The following is a 20,464-nucleotide window of genomic DNA, read 5'->3' on the forward strand; positions in this document are numbered from 1 at the left end:
TTCCCAGTTGTCCACTCCCGGGATGAACACTGCTGACAGTGCGCTTACGTGATTTTCCGCCCAGCGAAGAATTCTGGTGGCTTCCGCCATCGCCACCCTGCTCCTTGTGCCGCCTTGTCGGTTTACATGAGCCACTGCGGTGATGTTGTCTGACTTAATCAGTACCGGTTGGTCGCGAAGCAGGGTCTCCGCTTGACGTAGGGCGTTGTATATGGCCCTTAGTTCCAGGATGTTGATGTGAAGGCAAGTCTCCTGACTTGACCACAGACCTTGGAAATTTCTTCCCTGTGTGACTGCTCCCCACCCTCGGAGGCTTGCATCCGTGGTCACCAGGACCCAGTCCTGAATGCCGAATCTGCGGCCCTCGAGAAGGTGACAACTCTGCAGCCACCACAGGAGAGATACCCTGGCCCTGGGGGATAGGGTGATTAACCGATGCATCTGGAGATGTGATCCGGACCACTTGTCCAGTAAGTCCCATTGAAAGGTCCTCGCATGGAACCTGCCGAAGGGAATGGCCTCGTATGATGCCACCATCTTTCCCAGGACTCGAGTGCAGTGATGCACTGACACCTGTTTTGGTTTTAATAGGTTCCTGACCAGTGTCATGAGTTCCTGAGCTTTCTCTATCGGGAGATAAACCCTTTTCTGGTCTGTGTCTAGAATCATGCCTAGGAAAGGCAGACGAGTCGTAGGAACCAACTGCGACTTTGGAATATTTAGAATCCAGCCGTGTTGCCGTAACACTTCCAGAGAAAGTGCTACGCTGATCAGCAACTGCTCTCTTGATCTCGCTTTTATGAGATCGTCCAAGTATGGGATAATTGTGACCCCTTGCTTCCGCAGGAGCACCATCATTTTCGCCATTACCTTGGTAAATATTCTCGGAGCCGTGGAGAGACCAAACGGCAACGTCTGAAATTGGTAATGACAATCCTGTACCACAAATCTGAGGTACGCCTGATGAGGTGGATAAATGGGGACATGAAGGTATGCATCCTTTATGTCCAGAGACACCATAAAATCCACCCCTTCCAGGCTTGCGATGACCGCTCTCAGCGATTCCATCTTGAACCTTTTCAGGTACATGTTCAGGGATTTTAAATTCAATATGGGTCTGACCGAACTGTCCGGTTTCGGGACTACAAACATGGTCGAATAATAACCCCTTCCTTGTTGAAGGAGGGGAACCTTGACCACCATCTGTTGAAGATACAATTTGTGAATTGCAGTTAACACTATTTCCCTCTTGTGGGGGAAAGCTGGCAGGGCCGATTTGAGGTATCGGTGAGGGGGCATCTCTTCGAATTCCAGCTTGTATCCCTGAGACACAATATCTATTGCCCAGGGATCCAACTGGGAGTGAACCCACTTGTGGCTGAAATTTCGAAGACGTGCCCCCACCGGGCCTAGCTCCGCCTGTGGAGCCCCAGCGTCATGCGGTGGATTTTGTGGAAGCCGGGGAGGACTTCTGTTCCTGGGAACTAGCTGTGTTGTGCAGCTTCTTTCCTCTGCCCCTGCCTCTGGCAAGAAAGGACGCACCTCGGACTTTCTCGTTTTTCTGTGATCGAAAGGACTGCATTTGATAATACGGTGCTCTCTTAGGCTGTGAGGAAACATATAGCAAAAAATTTGACTTTCCAGCAGTAGCTGTGGAGACCAGGTCCGAGAGACCCTCCCCAAACAATTCCTCACCCTTGTAAGATAAAACCTACATATGCCTTTTTGAGTCGGCATCACCTGTCCATTGCCGAGTCTACAGGACCCTTCTGGCAGAAATTGACAAAGCATTTATTCTAGAACCCAGTAGACTAATGTCTCTTTGAGCATCTCTCATATATAGGACAGCGTCTTTAATATGCCCCAAGGTCAACAATATAGTATCCTTGTCTAAGGTATCAATTTCCTCAGATAAGGTATCCGTCCATGCTGCTACAGCACTACACACCCAGGCCGACGCGATCGCCGGCCTTAGCAAGGTACCCGAATGTGTATAAATGGACTTCAGGGTAACCTCCTGTTTGCGATCCGCAGCATCTTTGAGGGTAGCCGTATCCTGTGACGGCAGGGCTACCTTCTTGGATAAGCGTGTCAAAGCTTTGTCCACCTTAGGGGAGGATTCCCAGCGTAACCTGTCTGTTGGCGGGAAAGGATACGCCATAAGAATCCTTTTGGAGATCTGCAGTTTTTTATCTGGAGATTCCCAAGCCTTTTCACATAACTCATTTAGCTCGTGTGAGGGGGGAAAGGTTACCTCCGGCTTCTTTTCCCCATACATATGTACCCTCTTGTCAGGGACTGGGGTTTCCTCTGATGTGCAACACATCCTTAATTGCTATAACCATATAACGGATGGATTTAGCCAATTTAGGCTGCAACTTTGCATCATCGTAATCGACACTGGAGTCAGAATCCATGTCTGTATCTGTGTCAACAATTTGGGATAGTGGGCGCTTCTGAGACCCTGACGGCCTCTGCGACATAGGATCAGGCACGGGTTGAGACCCTGACTGTCCTGAGGCTTCAGCTTTTTCTAACCTTTTATGCAAGGAATTAACATTATCATTTAAAACCTTCCACATATCCATCCAATCAGGTGTCGGCGCCGTCGGCGGAGACACCACATTAATTTGCTCCCGCTCTGCTTCCACATAGCCTTCCTCGTCAAACATGTCGACACAAGCGTACCGACACCACACACACAGGGAATGCCCTTTTTAAAGACCGTTCCCCCACAAGGCCCTTTGGAGAGACAGAGTATGCCAGCACACACCCCAGTGCTATAAACCCAGGAATAACACAGTAACTTAATGTTAACCCAGTAGCTGCTATTTATATTGATTTTTGCGCCTAATTATGTGCCGCCCCTCTCTTCTTACCCTCTTCTACCGTGTATCTGCAGGGGAGAGCCTGGGGAGCTTCCTCTCAGCGGAGCTGTGGAGAAAAAATGGTGCTGGCGAGTGCCGAGGAAGAAGCCCCGCGCCCTCAGCGGCGGGCTTCTGTCCCGCTTAAATGTAAAGTTTTTGGCGGGGGCTCATACATATATACAGTGCCCAACTGTATACCTGTATATGTTAAACTTTTGCCAAAAGAAGTCCCAATTGCTGCCCAGGGCGCCCTCCTGCGCCCTGCACGCTTACAGTGACCGGAGTATGTGAGGTGTGTGGGAGCAATGGCGCACAGCTGCAGTGCTGTGCGTTACCTCAGTGAAGAACGGAGTCTTCTGCCGCCGATTTGAAGTCTTCTTGCTTCTCATACTCACCCGGCTTCTGTCTTCCGGCTCTGCGAGGGGGGCGGCGGCGCGGCTCTGGGATCGGACGGCGAGGGTGAGATCCTGCGTACGATCCCTCTGGAGCTAATGGTGTCCAGTAGCCGAAGAAGCAGGACCTAGCTTCAGAGAGTAGGGCTGCTTCTCTCCCCTCAGTCCCACGATGCAGAGAGTCTGTTGCCAGCAGAGCTCCCTGAAAATAAAAAACCTAACAAAATACTTTCTCCCAGCAAACTCAGGAGAGCTCACTGAAAAGCACCCAGCTCGTCTGGGCACAGTATCAAACTGAGGTCTGGAGGAGGGGCATAGAGGGAGGAGCCAGAGCACACCAGAACCTAAATTCTTTCTTAAAGTGCCCATGTCTTCTGCGGAGCCCGTCTATCCCCATGGTCCTTACGGAGTCCCCAGCATCCACTAAGACGTTAGAGAAAAGGGATTTAAGGTATTAAAGAAAACCAAACATAAATCAAGCCAGATATACTCTTGCAGTATTTGCATATTTGCATTGTGTGCGTGCCAAACTCTCCCCGAGGTCTACAGGCATAGGAACCTCCATATCAGATTAACGGATCCATGTAGGGAGACAAAATGTCCGACCAGTGCACATCTTTCTGCAACATGTACACATTACTAAGATTAACTAGAAAACATCAGCCATTCAATGTAACAAAAGTGATCAGGTACAAAATAAAAGGACTGCGTTTGCAAAAAAAAAAAAGGAAGGAGACGATACTTTCCTGAACAGCACAATATGTTACAAGTAAGTTCCTTGATTCACCACCTTTTTATTGCTAATGTTAGTGTGTGGGTTTGCTTATGTAATCCTCTTGTAAGTCAAATAAGGAGATTATGTGACCTGCCCGTCTCCGCTTAACAATCTAGTACCTGTCCTTGCAAGGCACAAATCACTTCTAAGCAAACACTTATTCTTACAAGCAACTTGCCCAGTGGCTATGTCCATAATGCACTTGGGGGTAATTCAATTCTGACGGTGTGTGGTAGTGATGTATGGTTGTTCACCTCAAACAGAATTACGGTACCGCGAAACAGTACATTTCCTGCACACCCCTATGAAGCACAAGGAGAAATGTGCTGTGTAGATGGCCTTTAGGTAACAGCATTCCAACCCGTTCTATGGCACTACTTGTCTTTTGCTTCTAATTCAATTGCCTCTCTGTGTGCGCAATAGTTTATTTTCCCTACTCATGAGATACATGGTTTTGATATAATCCTATCTTAATTATCTCAAATAACAATCAACAATTGTTTTATTATTAATGCAAGAGCCACATAGGGGATATTCAATAAGGCGCTGCAAATTGTTGCACGGGAAAAAAAAAAAAAAAAACACACGGGTGTTTTTAGTGAATTTTGCCTGATGTTCATTATCGGGCAATTACCCCCTTTACTCGTGTTAAAAAATATCCGTTTTCGTGCGAAAACACACAGGATCTGGAATAAGTTCCCAAAATCCACGACACTGCTGGCTGTCGGGGATAATTGAATATCCCCCATAGTATTTATATAAGAATTTACTTACCGATAATTCTATTTCTCGGAGTCCGTAGTGGATGCTGGGGTTCCTGAAAGGACCATGGGGAATAGCGGCTCCGCAGGAGACAGGGCACAAAAGTTAAGCTTTAGGATCAGGTGGTGTGCACTGGCTCCTCCCCCTATGACCCTCCTCCAAGCCTCAGTTAGGATACTGTGCCCGGACGAGCGTACATAATAAGGAAGGATTTTGAATCCCGGGTAAGACTCATACCAGCCACACCAATCACACTGTACAACCTGTGATCTGAACCCAGTTAACAGTATGAGAACAGAGGAGCCTCTGAAAGATGGCTCACTACAACAATAACCCGATTTAGTTAACAATAACTATGTACAAGTATTGCAGATAATCCGCACTTGGGATGGGCGCCCAGCATCCACTACGGACTCCGAGAAATAGAATTATCAGTAAGTAAATTCTTATTTTCTCTATCGTCCTAGTGGATGCTGGGGTTCCTGAAAGGACCATGGGGATTATACCAAAGCTCCCAAACGGGCGGGAGAGTGCGGATGACTCTGCAGCACCGAATGAGAGAACTCCAGGTCCTCCTTAGCCAGGGTATCAAATTTGTAGGATTTTACAAACGTGTTCTCCCCCGACCACGTAGCCGCTCGGCAAAGTTGTAAAGCCGAGACCCCTCGGGCAGCCGCCCAAGATGAGCCCACCTTCCTTGTGGAATGGGCATTTACATATTTTTGGCTGTGGCAAGCCTGCCACAGAATGTGCAAGCTGAATTGTACTACAAATCCAACGAGCAATAGTCTGCTTAGAAGCAGGGGCACCCAGCTTGTTGGGTGCATACAGGATAAAACAGCAAGTCAGATTTCCTGACTCCAGCCGACCTGGAAAACTATATTTTCAGGGCCCTGACAACATCCAGCAACTTGGAGTCCTCCAAGTCCCTAGTAGCCGCAGGTACCACAATAAGCTGGTTCAGGTAAAACGCTGACACCACCTTAGGGATAAACTGGGGACGAGTCCGCAGCTTTGCTCTGTCCGAATGGACAATCAGATATGGCTTTGTGAGACAAAGCCGCCAATTTTGACACTCGCCTGGCCGAGGCCAGGACCAACCGCATGTTCACTTTCCATGTGAGATATATCAAATCCACAGATTTGAGTGGTTTAAACCAATGTGATTTTTGGAATCCCCAAAACTACGTTGAGATCCCCCAGTGCCACTGGAGACATCAAAAGGGGTTGTATATGCAGTACTCCCTTGACAAACTTCTGGACTTCAGGAACTGAAGCCAATTCTTTCTGGAAGAAAATCGACAGGCCGAAATTTGAACCTTAATGGACCCCAATTTGAGGCCCATAGACACTCCTGTTTGCAGGAAATATAGGAATTAACCTAGTTGAAATTCTTCCGTGGAGCCTTCCTGGCCTCACACCATGGAACATATTTTCACCTAAACTGTGATAATGTTGTGCGGTCACCTCCTTCCTGGCTCTGACCAGGGTAGGGATGACCTCTTCCGGAATGCCTTTTTCCCTTAGGATCCGGCGTTCACCCGCCCCTGCGTCAACGCAGCTGCGGTAAGTCTTGGAACAGACATGATTCTTGCTGAATCAAGACCCTTCTTATCTCTTGAAGTTCCGGTTACCAAGTCCTTCTTGGCCAAACCGGAGCCACGAGTATAATTCTTACTCCTCTCCTTCCTATAATTCTCAATACCCTGGGTATGAGAGGCAGAGGAGGGAACACATACCCGACTGGTACACCCACGGTGTTACCAGAGCGACCCAGCTATTGCCTGAGGGTCTCTTGACCTGGCGCTTCAGGTGGGACGCCATCTTATGACCACCTTTGGTCTTTCCCACGGTTTACAATCATGTGGAAACTTCCAGATGAAGTTCCCACTTTTCCGAGTGGAATTCATTCCTGCTGAGGAAATTCAGTTTTCCACTCCCGGAATGAACACTGCTGACAGTGTTATCACATGATTTTTTTGCTCAGCGAAAAGTTCTTGCTGTCATTGCCCTCCTGCTTCTTGTGCCGCCCCGTCTGTTCACGTGGGCGACTGCCATGATGATGTCCGACCAGATCAGCACCGACTGACTTTGAAGCAGAGGTCTTCCTAGGCTCAGAGCATTGGAAATTGCTCTTAGCTCCAGTATATTCATGTGGAGAAAAGTCTCCAGACTTGACCACATTCCTTGGAAATTTCTTCCCTGTGTGACTGCTTCCCAGCCTCTCAGGCTGGCATCCGTGGTCACCAGAACACAGTCCTGAATGCTGAATGTGCTGTCCTCTAGAAGATGAGCACTCTGCAGCCCCCACAGAGAGACACCCTTGTCCTTGGAGACAGGATTATCTGCTGATGCATCTGAAGATGCGATCCGGACCATTCGTCCAGCAAATCCCCCTGAAAATTTTTTGCGTGAGATCTGCCGAATGGAATTGCTTCGTAAGAAGCCACCATTTTTCCCAGGACTCCTGTGCATTGATGCACTGATACTTGGCCTGGTTTTAGGAGGTTTCTGACTAGTTCGGATAGCTCCCTGGCTTTCTCCTCCAGGAGAAACACCTTTTTCTGGACTATGCACAGAATCATTCCTAGGAACAGCAGACGTATCGTCGGAAAAACGCTGCGATTTTTGGAATATTTAGAATCCACTCGTGCTTCTCTGGACCTTTCCCTTTTCAGGATATCGTCCAAGTAAGGGATAATTAAGATGCCCTTTTCTTTGAAGAGAATCATCTTTTCGGCCATTACCTTGGTAAAGGCCCGGGGTGCCGTGGATAATTCAATGGCAGCGTCAGAAACTGATATTGACAGTTCTGTACCACGAACCATAGGTACCCTTGTTGAGAAGGGCAAATTTGGACATGGAGGTAATCCTTGATGTCCAGGGACACCATATAGTCCCCTTTTTTCCGGTTCGCTATCACTGTCTGAGTGACTCCATCTTGATTTGAACCTTTGTATGTAAGTGTTCAAAAATTTCAGATTTAGAATATGTCTCACCAAGCCGTCTGGCTTCAGTACCACAATATAGTTTGGAAGACTAATACCCTTTTCCTTGATTGTAGGAGGGGTACTTTGATTATCACCTGCTGGAAATACAGCTTGTGAATTTTTTCCCAATACTGCCTCCCTGTCGGAGGGAGCCTTTGGTAAAGCAGACTTCAGGAACCTGCGAGGAAAAGATGTCTCGAATCTCCAAACTGTACCCCTGGGATAATACTTTGTACGATCTAGGGGTCAACTTGCGAGTGATCCCACTGCACGCTGAGACTCTTGAGACGACCCCCCACCTCACCTGAGTCAGCTTGCACGGCCCCAGCGTCCTGCTGAGGACTTGGCAGACTCGGTGGAGGGCTTCTGTTCCTGGAAAGGGGCTGCCTTCTGCAGTCTACTTCCCTTTCCTCTATGTCTGGGCAGATATGACTGGCCTTTTGCCCGCATGCCCTTATGGGAACGGAAGGATTGAGGCTGAAAAGACAGTGTCTTTTTCTGCCGAGATGCGACTTGGGGTAAAAAGGTTGGATTTCCCAGCTGTTGCCGTGGCCCCCAGGTCCGATGGACCGACCCCAAGTACCTACTCTCCTTTATACGACCATACTTTCATGTGCCGTATGGGATCTGCATCACCTGACCACTGTCGTGTCCATAACATCTTCTGGCAGATATGGACAACGCACTTATCTTGATGCCAGAGTGCAAATATCCCTCTGTGCATCTCGCATATATTGGACCGGTACTAATTGTTTGTCGGCCGTCTCATGTCGTCAACCGACCTTGCAGCGTGTTGACATTATCACGTAATTCCCTAAATAAGCCATCCATTCCGGTGTCGACTCCCTAGAGAGTGACATCACCATTACAGGCAATTGCTCCGCCTCCTCACCAACATCGTCCTCATACATGTCGACACACACGTACCGACACACAGCACACACACAGGGAATGCTCTGATAGAGGACAGGACCCACTAGCCCTTTGGAGAGACAGAGGGAGAGTTTGCCAGCACACACCAAAAACGCTATAATTATATAGGGACAACCTTATATAAGTGTTTTCCCTTATAGCATCTTTATATATATGTCTAACGCCAAATTAGTGCCCCCCCTCTCTGTTTTAACCCTGTTTCTGTAGTGCAGTGCAGGGGAGAGCCTGGGAGCCTTCCCTCCAGCCTTTCTGTGAGGGAAAATGGCGCTGTGTGCTGAGGAGATAGGCCCCGCCCCCTTTTCGGCGGGCTCGTCTCCCGCTCTTCAACGGATTCTGGCAGGGGTTAAATATCTCCATATAGCCCCCGGAGGCTATATGTGAGGTATTTTTTGCCAAATAACAGGTTTCCATTGCTGCCCAGGGCGCCCCCCCCCCCAGCGCCCTGCACCCTCAGTGACTGCCGTGTGAAGTGTGCTGAGAGCAATGGCGCACAGCTGCAGTGCTGTGCGCTACCTTAAGAAGACTGAAGAGTCTTCTGCCGCCGATTTCTGGACCTCTTCTCTTTTCGGCATCTGCAAGGGGGCCGGCGGCGCGGCTCCGGTGACCCATCCAGGCTGTACCTGTGATCGTCCCTCTGGAGCTAATGTCCAGTAGCCTAAGAAGCCAATCCATCCTGCACGCAGGTGAGTTCACTTCTTCTCCCCTAAGTCCCTCGATGCAGTGATCCTGTTGCCAGCAGGACTCACTGTAAAATAAAAAACCTAAAACTAAACTTTTCTAAGCAGCTCTTTAGGAGAGCCACCTAGATTGCACCCTTCTCGGCCGGGCACAAAAACCTAACTGAGGCTTGGAGGAGGGTCATAGGGGGAGGAGCCAGTGCACACCACCTGATCCTAAAGCTTAACTTTTGTGCCCTGTCTCCTGCGGAGCCGCTATTCCCCATGGTCCTTTCAGGAACCCCAGCATCCACTAGGACGATAGAGAAAATGGATTTATCCTTAGCATATTATCATATATGTTCTTGTACCTATTATATGTACTTCATAATAACAGGTGCAGTGTGACCAGATAACTTAACGACTGCCCTAACAATTTGTTATACAACCATGTCAGCCAAGTCCAGTGGTGCCAGTGAAGACCTCGAACACTTCACTTCCGCATACAGGAAACATAAGTGCACTGACAGCAACAGAGTGAGACTGTGATGGAGATACTTTTAAAAGAGCCTAATGCCAAGTATAAAGTATTTGTTTAAGAACACACTGTTGCAATCACTAGCAGTTCTCAGATATTCAGCTGCATGTGTTTTATTCTGCATGGGGCCAATTGCTACCTCTGCTGAGAATACTGAGGATTCATTCATTTAAGCCGAGACGCGACCCTAGTAATTTACTTAAAGCACAATACACGTGTTGCATACTATTCAGTTTTCAGACATGTGTAGCATAATTCTCACAGTGCCATCTGATGGCAGAAAAAATGTACTGCAAAAAATGTGATTACTACACTTAATGGAAACGCACTCCACACAATGCAATGTGTTTCCTTAAAAAGGCAACACACAGACTTGACAAAATCACCTGGCGTTTGTAGACAATTTGGCACATGGATACCAGCAGCTACACAATTTAACAACAGAAGTGTGAAAATACGTCACTCACCCTGCGTTGTACTCCAATCGAGGCCACCAACAAAAAGTTTTCTGCAAAACAAGGGGTGCATAAATTACCTTCTAACATGATTTTCTACACAACAATACACATTTTACGCCATATAATGCAGCATAATGAACACGCATCAATTTAATGCAACATGCTACATTTTTCAGACATACAAGTACGAATACCAAAGTCGTTATTAGCATACAATTACTGAAATAATGGGTAGGAGACCGTTAAGATAATAGTGACATTATTTAGTCTGCATTCATGTACACTTAGATACAAGTCCTGCCATACAGAGTGAATAACGCTTTCATTTCTAGAAACAACATTGCATTTATCAATGTAATAATAAAGCACAAGAGAGATTAGCTGGGAACACTGAAGTAGAGAGATTAGTACACGTTGTGGGACTAGGAAGTGGGCACATTACTGGAAGATAATGGGAGTTATGGTTGATAGATGGGCAGCAATGGCTGTCCTACCAGCATAAAAAAAAAAAAAAGTTAAAGTACATCTTCATCACTTTGTGGAGAGAGTTGTGTGCCTCCTTGATGAATGAGACATGTACACAAAAGGTGTGTGAAGGATTTCTAGTTGCAAATTAAACTTTGCAGAGACATGTTATTTGTAATCCATTTTCCCTTAAAAAAAAAAAAAATAAGAATTTACTTACCGATAATTCTATTTCTCGGAGTCCGTAGTGGATGCTGGGGTTCCTGAAAGGACCATGGGGAATAGCGGCTCCGCAGGAGACAGGGCACAAAAAGTAAAGCTTTTACAGGTCAGGTGGTGTGCACTGGCTCCTCCCCCTATGACCCTCCTCCAGACTCCAGTTAGGTACTGTGCCCGGACGAGCGTACACAATAAGGGAGGATTTTGAATCCCGGGTAAGACTCATACCAGCCACACCAATCACACCGTACAACTTGTGATCTAAACCCAGTTAACAGTATGATAACAGAGGAGCCTCTGAAAGATGGCTCCCTAAACAAAATAACCCGAAATAGTTAACAATAACTATGTACAAGTCTTGCAGATAATCCGCACTTGGGATGGGCGCCCAGCATCCACTACGGACTCCGAGAAATAGAATTATCGGTAAGTAAATTCTTATTTTCTCTATCGTCCTAAGTGGATGCTGGGGTTCCTGAAAGGACCATGGGGATTATACCAAAGCTCCCAAACGGGCGGGAGAGTGCGGATGACTCTGCAGCACCGAATGAGAGAACTCCAGGTCCTCTTTTGCCAGGGTATCAAATTTGTAAAATTTTACAAACGTGTTCTCCCCTGACCACGTAGCTGCTCGGCAGAGTTGTAATGCCGAGACCCCTCGGGCAGCCGCCCAGGATGAGCCCACCTTCCTTGTGGAATGGGCCTTAACAGAATTAGGCTGTGGTAGGCCTGCCACAGAATGTGCAAGTTGAATCGTGTTACAAATCCAACGAGCAATCGACTGCTTAGAAGCAGGTGCACCCAACTTGTTGGGTGCATACAGTATAAACAGCGAGTCAGATTTTATGACTCCAGCCGTCCTTGAAATGTATATCTTTAAGCTCTGACAACGTCCAACAACTTGGAGTCTTCCAAGTCGTTTGTAGCCGCAGGCACTACAATAGGCTGGTTCAGGTGAAACGCTGACACCACCTTCGGGAGAAAATGCGGACGCGTCCGCAGCTCTGCCCTATCTGAATGGAAAATTAAATAAGGACTTTTATAAGATAAAGCCGCCAGTTCTGATACTCTCCTGGCCGAAGCCAGGGCCAGTAACATAGTCACTTTCCATGTGAGATATTTCAAATCCACCTTCTTAAGTGGTTCAAACCAATGGGATTTGAGGAAATCTAAAACTACATTTAGATCCCACGGTGCCACCGGAGGCACCACAGGAGGCTGTATATGCAGTACTCCTTTGACAAAAGTCTGGACCTCAGGAACTGAGGCCAATTCTTTTTGGAAGAATATAGACAGGGCCGAAATTTGAACCTTAATAGATCCCAATTTGAGACCCATAGACAATCCTGATTGCAGGAAATGTAGGAAACGACCCAGTTGAAATTCCTCCGTCGGAGCATTCCGACCCTCGCACCATGCCACATATTTCCGCCAAATGCGGTGATAATGCTTTTCGGTGACTTCTTTCCTTGCCTTAATCAAGGTAGGAATGACTTCTTCAGGAATGCCTTTTTCTTTTAGAATCTGGCGTTCAACCGCCATGCCGTCAAACGCAGCCGCGGTAAGTCTTGAAAAAGACAAGGACCCTGCTGAGGCAGGTCCCTTCTCAGAGGTAGAGGCCACGGATCGTCCGTGACCATCTCTTGAAGTTCCGGGTACCAAGTCCTTCTTGGCCAATCCGGAGCCACTAGTATCGTTCTTACTCCTCTTTGCCGTATAATCCTCAATACCTTTGGTATGAGAGGCAGAGGAGGAAACACATATACCGACTGGTACACCCAAGGTGTTACCAGCGCATCCACAGCTATTGCCTGCGGATCTCTTGACCTGGCGCAATACCTGTCCAGTTTTTTGTTGAGGCGAGACGCCATCATGTCCACCATTGGTTTTTCCCAACGGTTTATTATCATGAGGAAAACTTCTGAATGAAGTCCCCACTCTCCCGGGTGAAGATCGTGTCTGCTGAGGAAGTCTGCTTCCCAGTTGTCCACGTCCGGGATGAATACTGCTGACAATGCTATCACGTGATTCTCCGCCCAGCGAAGGATCCTGGCAGCTTCTGCCATTGCACTCCTGCTTCTTGTGCCGCCCTGTCTGTTTACATGGGCGACTGCCGTGATGTTGTCCGACTGGATCAACACCGGTCTTCCTTGAAGCAGAGGTTCCGCCTGGTTTAGAGCATTGTAGATTGCTCTTAGTTCCAGAATGTTTATGTGAAGAGACTTTTCCAGGCTCGTCCACACTCCCTGGAAGTTTCTTCCCTGTGTGACTGCTCCCCAGCCTCTCAGGCTGGCGTCCGTGGTCACCAGGATCCAATCCTGTATGCCGAATCTGCGGCCCTCCAGTAGATGAGCCTCCTGCAACCACCACAGAAGAGATACCCTTGTCCTTGGAGACAGGGTTATCCGCTGATGCACCTGAAGATGCGATCCGGACCATTCGTCCAGCAAATCTCCCTGAAAATGTTTTGCGTGAGATCTGCCGAATGGAATCGCTTCGTAAGAAGCCACCATTTTTCCCAGGCCTCCTGTGCATTAATGCACTGATACTTGGCCTGGTTTTAGGAGGTTTCTGACTAGGTCGGATAACTCCCTGGCTTTCCCCTCCAGGAGAAATACCTTTTTCTGGACTATGCCCAGAATCATTCCTGGGAACAGCAGACGTATCATCGGAAAACACAGCTGCGATTTTTGGAATATTTAGAATCCACTCGTGCTATCGTAGAACTACTTTAGATAGTTCTTTTCCGACCTCCAACTGTTCTCTGGAACTTGCCCCTTTCAGGATATCGTCCAAGTAAGGGATAATTAAGATGCCCTTTTCTTTGAAGAGAGTCATCTTTTCGGCCATTACCTTGGTAAAGGCCCGGGGTGCCGTGGATAATTCAACGGCAACTTTTGAAACTGATATTGACAGTTCTGTATCACGAACCCGATGTACCCTTGTTGAGAAGGGCAAATTTGGACATGGAGGTAATCCTTGATGTCCAGGGACACCATATAGTCCCCTTCTTTCCGGTTCGCTATCACTGCTCTGAGTGACTCCATCTTGATTTGAACCTTTATGTAAGTGTTCAAAGATTTCAGATTTAGACTATGTCTCACCAAGCCGTCTGGCTTCAGTACCACCATATAGTGTGGAAGACTAATACCCTTTTCCTTGTTGTAGGAGGGGTACTTTGATTATCACCTGCTGGAAATACAGCTTGTGAATTTTTCCCAATACTGCCTCCCTGTTGGAGGGAGCCGTTGGTAACGCAGACTTCAGGAACCTGCGAGGAAAAGATGTCTCGACTCTCCAATCTGTACCCCTGGGATAATACTAGTACGATCCAGGGGTCAACTTGCGAGTGATCCCACTGCGCGTTGAGACTCTTGAGACTACACCCCCACCTAACCTGAGTCCGCTTACACGGCCCCAGCGTCATGCTGGGGACTTGGCAGACGCGGTGGAAGGCTTCCTTTCCTGGGAAGGAGCTGTCTGCTGCAGTCTACTTCCCTTTCCTCTATGTCTGGGCAGATATGACTGGCCTTTTGCCCGCTTGCCCTCATGGGAACGGAAGGATTGAGGCTGAAAAGACGGTGTCTGTTTCTGCTGAGATGTAACTTGGGGTAAAAAGGTTGGATTTCCAGCTGTTGCCGAGACCCCCAGGTCCGTTGGACCGACCCCAAATAACTCTTTCCCTTTATACGGCCATACTTCCATGTGTCGTATGGGATATGTATCACCTGACCACTGTCGTGTCCATGACATCTTCTGGGAGATATGGATCACGCACTTATTTTGATGCCAGAGTGCACATATCCCTCTGTGCATCTCGCATACATAAATATATAATGCATCCTATTAAATGCTCTATATCAATCAAATATTTTCAGTCAGGGAAACCGACCAAGCCAACCCAGCACTGCATCTCCAGGCTGATGGCGATCGCTGGTCGCAGTATAACCACCTTATGTGTGTATATACTTTTTAGGATATTTTTCCAGCTGCCTATCAGCTGGCTCCTTGAGGGCGGCCGTATCTGGCGACGGTAACGCCACTTGATAAGCGTGTGAGCGCCTTATTCATTCCCAACGCGCCCTAACTTCTGGCGGGAAAGGGTATAACGCCAATATTTGCTATCGGGGTACACCCACGCATCATCACACACTTTATTTTATTTTATCTGATTCAGGAAAAACTACAGGTAGTTTTTTCACTCCCACATAATACCCTTTTTTGTGGTACTTGTAGTATCAGAAATATGTAACACCTCCTTCATTGCCCTTAACGTGTGGCCCTAATAAGGAATACGTTTGTTTATTCACCGTCGACACTGGATTCAGTGTCGGTGTCTGTGTCGACCGACTGAGGTAAATGGGCGTTATTAAAAACCCCTGACGGTGTTTCTGAGACGCCTGGACCGGTACTAATTGTTTGTCGGCCGTCTCATGTCGTCAACCGACCTTGCAGCGTGTTGACATTCTCACGTAATTCCCTAAATAAGCCATCCATACCGGTGTCGACTCCCTAGAGAGTGACATCACCATCATAGGCAATTGCTCCGCCTCCTCCAACATCGTCCTCATACATGTCGACACACACGTACCGACACACAGCACACACACCGGGAATGCTCTGACAGAGGACAGGACCCCACTAGCCCTTTGGAGAGACAGAGGGAGAGTTTGCCAGCACACACCAAAAAAACGCTATAATTACATAGGGACAACCTTATATAAGTGTTTCTCCCTTATAGCATCTTTAATATATTTATGTCGCCAATTTAGTGCCCCCCCTCTCTGTTTAAACCCTGTTTCTGTAGTGCAGTGCAGGGGAGAGCCTGGGAGCCTTCTCTCCAGCCTTTCTGTGAGAGAAAATGGCGCTGTGTGCTGAGGAGATAGGCCCCGCCCCTTTTTCGGCGGGCTCGTCTCCCGCTATTTATTGTATTTAGGCAGGGGTTAAATATCTCCATATAGCCTCTGGGGGCTATATGTGAGGTATTTTTAGCCTTATATAGGTTTACATTTGCCTCCCAGGGCGCCCCCCCCAGCGCCCTGCACCCTCAGTGACTGCCGTGTGAAGTGTGCTGAGAGGAAAATGGCGCACAGCTGCAGTGCTGTGCGCTACCTTTAGAAGACTGCAGGAGTCTTCAGCCGCCGATTCTGGACCTCTTCTTGCTTCAGCATCTGCGAGGGGGCCGGCGGCGAGGCTCCGGTGACCATCCAGGCTGTACCTGTGATCGTCCCTCTGGAGCTTCATGTCCAGTAGCCAAGAAGCCAATCCATCCTGCACGCAGGTGAGTTCACTTCTTCTCCCCTCTGTCCCTCGTTGCAGTGATCCTGTTGCCAGCAGGAATCACTGTAAAATAAAAAACCTAAGCTAAACTTCTCTAAGCAGCTCTTTATGAGAGCCACCTAGAATTGCACCCTTCTCGGCCGGGCACAAAAATCTAACTGGAGTCTGGAGGAGGGTCATAGGGGGAGGAGCCAGTGCACACCACCTGACCTGTAAAAGCTTTACTTTTTGTGCCCTGTCTCCTGCGGAGCCGCTATTCCCCATGGTCCTTTCAGGAACCCCAGCATCCACTTAGGACGATAGAGAAAAAAAAGATAGTGAATAACTTTCAGGACTAAAGTATTATTACTCTGGTGGTGTTCAACAAGTGGGGTCTTAAGGGGGGTACACACGGAGCGATCGCTTCTTAAAATCTAAGCAATCTGACTAGATTGCTTAGATTTTAAGCAGCGATCACTCCGTGTGTACCCCCTCACAGCGACAGCGATGCGCAGCCCCACGCATCGCTATCGGTGGTGCTAGATTGGCCTGCATGAATACGGGCCTTAACAGTTGTACAGTGCTTAGAAGGCAGGGGCTTATCTATTTAATAATACAAGTGAAAAGGTATCAGTTTGTAGACTGGTCACGTATAAAGACAATACTGTGGGAGGTTCTGCTTTTAACATTATGTGCGATTGTTGTACCGTAAATAAATCACACAATGATCTGAAGCCAAGAAAACCTTTGATCAAGCCATGACACTGACCTTCTATTATGATAGCATGTACATTGTGGATGAACAAACGGTTTCACTTATTTTGTAGTCGTTACAATTTACAGATGGCTCAGCAAATAGGAACTTTTGTAAATTGATAATTAAAGTCTGATATAATATACAATAGCTTTTAAAGCGGAACAGAAAAAAAAAAAAAAGGTCCAACTTATTTTAAATATCAAAGAAGAATTCTACCCAAAACTGGCGGCAATGAATGAATTGTTAAGCAAAGAATACGACATTTACCTGCGGGGCTCGTGATGCCAATTTGAGCTGAAGGTAGGACTGGGGAACAGACATTTTTGTTAAAGTGCTAGAAGCAATGTCAGTGTGCATCTGCTGTGTGCTGCTGAATGGGAGGCCTCTCAGGGGCCGTCATGACATAACAGTTTCACAAAAGAAGGAACCACCAAAGGGGAGAGAAAAACTCCTGTTGTAAAAGGAAGGGGCATCAAGGGACCAGCTTTGACAGAGAATCTGGTAGCTGGCAATTATGCAACTCAACAATTCTCAACCTAAATTAGTTTTGGATGGAATTACACTTTAGCATAAGTTGTGTGTGTTTCCAATAAGGAAGAGTTTAAAGTGCTGAATTGGAAAACGATTAAAGCTGTGCATAGACATTTTTAGAATTACTATGGAAAGCAGTATAGCTCACTGCTGGCGTAAGCAGAAATTGACACGTACAGAAAAGTGACGCTGAATTTCATAGAATATAAGAAACTTAATAAACAATCCAAAAGTTACAATGTACGGACACCATGTAGAATTGCAAAATATAAGAATTTTTTTTTTTTTTTTTAACAGCTCTCTTTCTACTGTACCAGGCTACAGTATGTTCCCTTACGTTTTATACTACATGTAGAAGCAGGAGTTGACAAAGAAAACAAAGCAAAAACAGCAAGTAACAATCATGTGTGCCTTCTGCCTCATTAGGGAAGCCAGGGCGGATCACAAGGATAATAGTGCTGGGAATAGGAGAGTGAGCCCCTGGGCCAGCGCTCACACAGTTCTGTACTCCCATGGGGCAGCCTGGGCACCGTGTGTGCAGGTACTACACCTTCTGCTCATCAGAAGAATAAACAGGTGCTGCATATGGAAATTGCCAAACAATGGAGGAACCTGTCAGACCTGTTCTTAAGCCAAAACCTCGGAGCCAAACACAGAGCAGGTCTCCCGTGAGCAAATGGATGGAGCCCTGGCCCTACTCAGTCGCCCACTGCAGCCCTGCTCCCCTCACAGCCAGCCGCCGGATGGCAGGGGAGGGTCGCAAGGACGCGTGCTATAGGCCGGGCGCTAGTGCCGGGTGGGTGGAGGGTCGTGTAACACCCGCACTCACCCGGCCCTCTATCTCTCACACCCCCTGCACGTTATCAGCAAGCAGCTGGTGCACGGCCGGCCATGACTGATTCCCCTCTCCCACCCCCCATCTCAGTGGGTGCCGGTGCACCGAGGCCTATTCACACGGCAAGGCCTGCCTGTATTCCGGCTTTCCTGCCCGCCCAGGCCGCGCACCCGCTCACACTTTCTCAGGGTCACAGCACTTACTACCCCACATCCTAAGCCCCGGATACAGCTGCCCAGGCGCCCTCACCACCCGGCCACTCACCCGATCTCGTCCTCGCCCTGGTTATTCATTTCTCCGCGGCGGCTCTTGTGTCTCTGCCGCTTCTCTCAGTAACACCAGCTCCTCCGACCAACGGTAACACAGCGCGAGGCTACGGGGTTTCCAGGCAGGGGGCGGCGTAACGTCATTACGCACACGTGGAGCACACAATGCCGGGAGGGATTCTACACTAGAGGAAAACATTTTGTTACGCTCCAGGGTGCAGAAAAGACGCCATTTTTCTGGAGACAAATCTGTAGGACACCAGCTAGAAGAGCCTTTTGCTTCGCTGCAAATATTATGCATACTGGTCATCTATCTATCTATCTATCTATCTATCTATCTGGAAAGCATAAATAAGTGTGTGTGTCTAAGCTTCTGCGGACTGCCACAAATGTCTGTAACATATTTTCATTTATTGCCATTTGAAAATGTTGTTACAGTAAATTTCTCATTGTTTACCTCACAATACATTCTATTTACCTGCATGCTCCAAATTATCATGTATACTGTGACCATTCAGTAAATATGACATGTAGCTTATATAACTCCAAAGTCAAGTCCAATGTCGTATGTGTAGATCAGTAAATATGACATGGATCCATCTGATAGACTGCACAGTTCTGTTGTGTCCTCTAATTTAAGGATCTGTAGAAAATAAAATCTTTTTATGCCCTTAGGCAACTTCAAAGGAATGTGTACACATACCAGCCTGCGGAAAAATGCTTGCATACATGTCACTAGCATTTTATAATACAGTAACTCACTGTCAGGGGTATAGTCAGAACTTTGTGGGCCCCATAGCAACATTTTGAAGGGGCACCCGTCCCAATGCTTCTAGAGCACAGGTTCTCAAACTCGGTCCTCAGGACCCCACATGGTTCATGTTTTGCAGGTCACCCGTAGATTTTTAAAATGTGACAGTTGGTGATACACAGTGCAGCTGCTGGGTGACATGGAAAACGTGAACCGTGTGGTGTCCTGAGGACAGAGGGGGACATTTACTAAGCAGTGATAAGAGAGGAGAAGTGAGCCAGTGGAGAAGTTGCCCCATCAACCAATCAGCAGCTCTGTATAATTTTATAGTATGCAAATTATAGATGTTACTTAAGTGCTGATTGGTTGCCATGGGCACGTCTCCACTGGCTCAGTTCTCCGCTCTTATCACTGCTTAGTAAATGTCCCTCAGAGTTGAGAACCACTGTTCTAGAGCAGAGGTTCTCAAACTCGGTCCTCGGAGGCCCACACAGTGCATGTTTTGCAGGTAACCCAGCAGGTGCACAGGTGTATTAATAATACTTGCCTACCTGACCCTCTCCATGAGGGAGAAAATGCTCTGTTCCTGGACTTTCCTGGTAATGTATGATTGCCATCACCTGTGGTGAAACACCTTTCTTATCAATTACCTAGCTCACCACAGGTAATGACAACCACACATTACCAGGAAAGTCCAGGAACAGAGCATTTTCTCCCTCATGGAGAGGGTCAGGTAGGCAAGTATGGTATTAATTACTCACTGACACATTTTAAAAGGTCCACAGGTGGAGCTAATTATTTCACTTGCGATTCTGTGAGGAGACCTGCAAAACATGCACTGTGTGGGCCCCCGAGGACCGAGTTTGAGAACCTCTGTTCTAGAGTGACACTTCTCTGCAGCAGTTGTTAATTTTATGCCCTATAATTGTGCCCTAGTTCATTTTCTGAACCATAGCAGTGCCTTATTTCATGTTATGCTTCATAGTAGTGCCTTACTTTCTTTTATGTAT

At 47.5% G+C, this 20,464-nt stretch overlaps 1 protein-coding gene across 6 annotated transcripts in view; it reads right to left on the reverse strand.

The window, feature by feature from the left end:
* Positions 1 to 18,867, reverse strand: part of DAZAP1 (DAZ associated protein 1) — a 137,174-nt gene extending 118,307 nt beyond the window's left edge. For 2 of the 6 annotated variants that reach the window (XM_063914318.1, XM_063914317.1), the window contains exons 1-2: positions 18,702 to 18,865; positions 10,381 to 10,421 (exon numbers count right to left, since the gene is read on the reverse strand). In XM_063914318.1, coding sequence (XP_063770388.1) covers positions 10,381 to 10,421; positions 18,702 to 18,730 — 70 coding nt within the window. In that variant the 5' untranslated portion in view covers positions 18,731 to 18,865. Of the gene's footprint in view, positions 1 to 10,380; positions 10,422 to 18,701 lie in introns of all 6 variants that reach the window. The other 4 variants (XM_063914322.1, XM_063914321.1, XM_063914320.1 and 1 more) reach the window with 2 other exon arrangements.
* Between the last annotated feature and the right edge of the window lie 1,597 nt (positions 18,868 to 20,464).

This window comes from Pseudophryne corroboree, chromosome 1 (genome assembly GCF_028390025.1).
Source record: "Pseudophryne corroboree isolate aPseCor3 chromosome 1, aPseCor3.hap2, whole genome shotgun sequence".
NCBI classification, from domain to species: domain Eukaryota; kingdom Metazoa; phylum Chordata; class Amphibia; order Anura; family Myobatrachidae; genus Pseudophryne; species Pseudophryne corroboree.